At 66.1% G+C, this 2231-nt stretch overlaps 1 protein-coding gene across 1 annotated transcript in view; it reads right to left on the reverse strand.

The window, feature by feature from the left end:
• Positions 1–2231, reverse strand: part of LOC103914785 (protein regulator of cytokinesis 1-like) — a 34231-nt gene that overhangs the window by 8051 nt on the left and 23949 nt on the right. Inside the window, exons 14-20 of the mRNA XM_009321498.1 lie at positions 2164–2228; positions 2009–2063; positions 1875–1921; positions 1450–1582; positions 1059–1132; positions 385–486; positions 51–164 (exon numbers count right to left, since the gene is read on the reverse strand). Coding sequence (XP_009319773.1) covers positions 51–164; positions 385–486; positions 1059–1132; positions 1450–1582; positions 1875–1921; positions 2009–2063; positions 2164–2228 — 590 coding nt within the window. The remainder of the gene's footprint in view (positions 1–50; positions 165–384; positions 487–1058; positions 1133–1449; positions 1583–1874; positions 1922–2008; positions 2064–2163; positions 2229–2231) is intronic.

Consider the following 2231-nt stretch of genomic DNA (forward strand, 5'->3'; position numbering starts at 1 on the left):
CCCCCCGGGGTGCGGTCAAGAAGGGGAAGCGGCCTGTCAGACCCACCAGCCCCAGGCCCGCCCGCCCCCAGCCCGGCACCGGCGCTACCTGAGACGGAAAACTCGTTGCCGTTGAGCAGCCGCACGACCTCCTCCAGGCCCAGCCAGCCCCGGCGCTCCAGCACCTGAGGGACGGGGCAGGGGTCAGGGTCAGGCCCAGGCCCAGCAGGGCCGGGCCGTGGCACTGGGCACAGCTCAGCGGGCAGAGCCCGGAGGGAGGCACCGACCAGCAGACGAACACTGCCAGCCCCAGCCCTGGGTGGAGGGACCCCCCCCAGGCCCCCCTGGAAGGAGGCCGGGCTTGGGGGGACGTGCACAGTGCTCCCCAGCAGCAGGCGGGCTCACCTGCTCAATGATCTTGCAGCTCAGGGGGACGTAGGCTCCGCTGAAAACGTAAGCCATGTCCCGAGGCATTTTCAGGTCATACTCTCCGTCCACCCGGGGGATCTGCAGAGATGTGCGATACTCGGGGTACAGGATCAGCCTGCTCGGGGCTTCACTGACCCCCTCAGAGGTGCAGGCGGGAGGGAGGGTCATCAGGAGGGACAGACGCCCAGAGTAAGCCTCTGCCCTACCTCCTGCCCCACCGCCCCGGGGCCAGGACCAGTGTGGCCCGGGCAGGCTGTGCATCAGAGTGCCAGGAATGGAAACGCCACCTCTTCACCACCCCAGGACCTCTCCACCACCCCAGGACCGAGCAGAGCTGTCCCCCCAGTGCCAGGCAGTGCTCCTGGAGCGGGGCCGCAGCATTCACAGCGGACAAAGTGAGCCCCGGCCCAGGCCCCCGCCCGGCCCTCCACCGCACTGGTGGGGCCCAGAGTCAGGGCAGACGAGGAAGCCCGCGGTGACCCCTGGACAGGGGTCCTGGAGCAGCAGCAGCAGCTCTGTCCCCGTGCAGTGCGTGTCTCTGGGGGTGCCGAGCCTGCAGAGCCAGGCACGGGCACAGACTGACCAGAGCTATTCTGGCAACAGTGGGTATGTGGGCCGAGCGGCAGGCTGGCAGCCCCACAAGGACATACCAACCCCAGCTTCTTGCTTATGGCTCGAAAATTGCTCTTCCTGGCCAAAGAATTAAATGCATCTGTGATCTTTCCTGGAAAAGAAGATGAGGAGAAACAGCTCAGAGCCTCTGGATTAAACGCAGCCCTGCCAGTTGCGGGCTGGGCAGAGATGCGCAGAGTTCCTGGCTCTAGAAGAGAACTGGCAGTGGTGCCTGCCAGCCCTGCTGCCCCTGCGGGCAGAGCCCGCTGCCCTGTCCGTAGCACCATCTCTGGGGACACGCTCTGTGCCTGCAGCGTCCGCGTTTGCCACGTGCTTCCAGCCAGCTCTGAGGCAGCAGGTCTCTGCCCCAGGGCTCCCCACAGCCCAGGCTCCCAGGGGACTCGTGGGGCAGAGAGGGCTGGCTCTCACCTGCAGCACGGTCCGTCACCAGCTTGCTGACTTTGCTCTCCACAGCAGTCAGGGTCTCTCCAGCCGACTGCTCGGTCAGCAGCCCGATGCGTTTGAGGTTGTGGAAGGTCAGCAAGTGCTCAGGCCCATAGCTCTGGGGAAGGGGGCAGCCGGATCAGCACAGAGCCCCAGCTGCAAGCATTTCAAGGCGGCAGGGTGCCACCTCCATGAGGAGGCTGCTTTTAGCAACCCCGCATGCAAAGGGCAGGGGTGGGCAGAGCTCAGGGCTTGTGTGGAGCCCGTGGAGACAAGGGCTGTCCTGCAGAGACAGCCCGAGCATCCCTGGGGAGCGCTGCTGCCCAGCGTCTCATGGCGAGCACCAGCAGGGAAGGGAAGCCCAGTCCAACGCAATGCTTGCTCTGCTGTGAGCCCCCGGACACACTCACCTGCAGGTACTGGGTTTTCAGGGAGCGGTAGTCTTTGGGGATGAGACCTGTGGGGAGCACCAGAGTGAGCTCTGCGCCAAGGCTGGAGGGCCCCGGTGCCACCCCTCCCTGCCCAGCGCAGCCAGACACCTCACCGTTCTCCGTGATGGACAGGAGGCACATCAGGCGCAGGCTCTCGATGGGGGACACCTGCGTGGGAGCAGGCGGTGAGCCGCCTGCAGCCCCCGTGTCCCCACAGTGGGACGGGGTGGCCGGAGCAGCCCGTCCCTCCGTCTCGGCTCGCTCTCACCTGCCGGTCAATGTGCTCCTCTATGAAGCTGGTGCTCTCACGGATGTCGAAGCCCTCCAGTAGAGCTA

The sequence above is a fragment of the Pygoscelis adeliae genome, unplaced genomic scaffold, assembly GCF_000699105.1.
Source record: "Pygoscelis adeliae isolate BGI_AS28 unplaced genomic scaffold, ASM69910v1 Scaffold13, whole genome shotgun sequence".
Taxonomy (NCBI): domain Eukaryota; kingdom Metazoa; phylum Chordata; class Aves; order Sphenisciformes; family Spheniscidae; genus Pygoscelis; species Pygoscelis adeliae.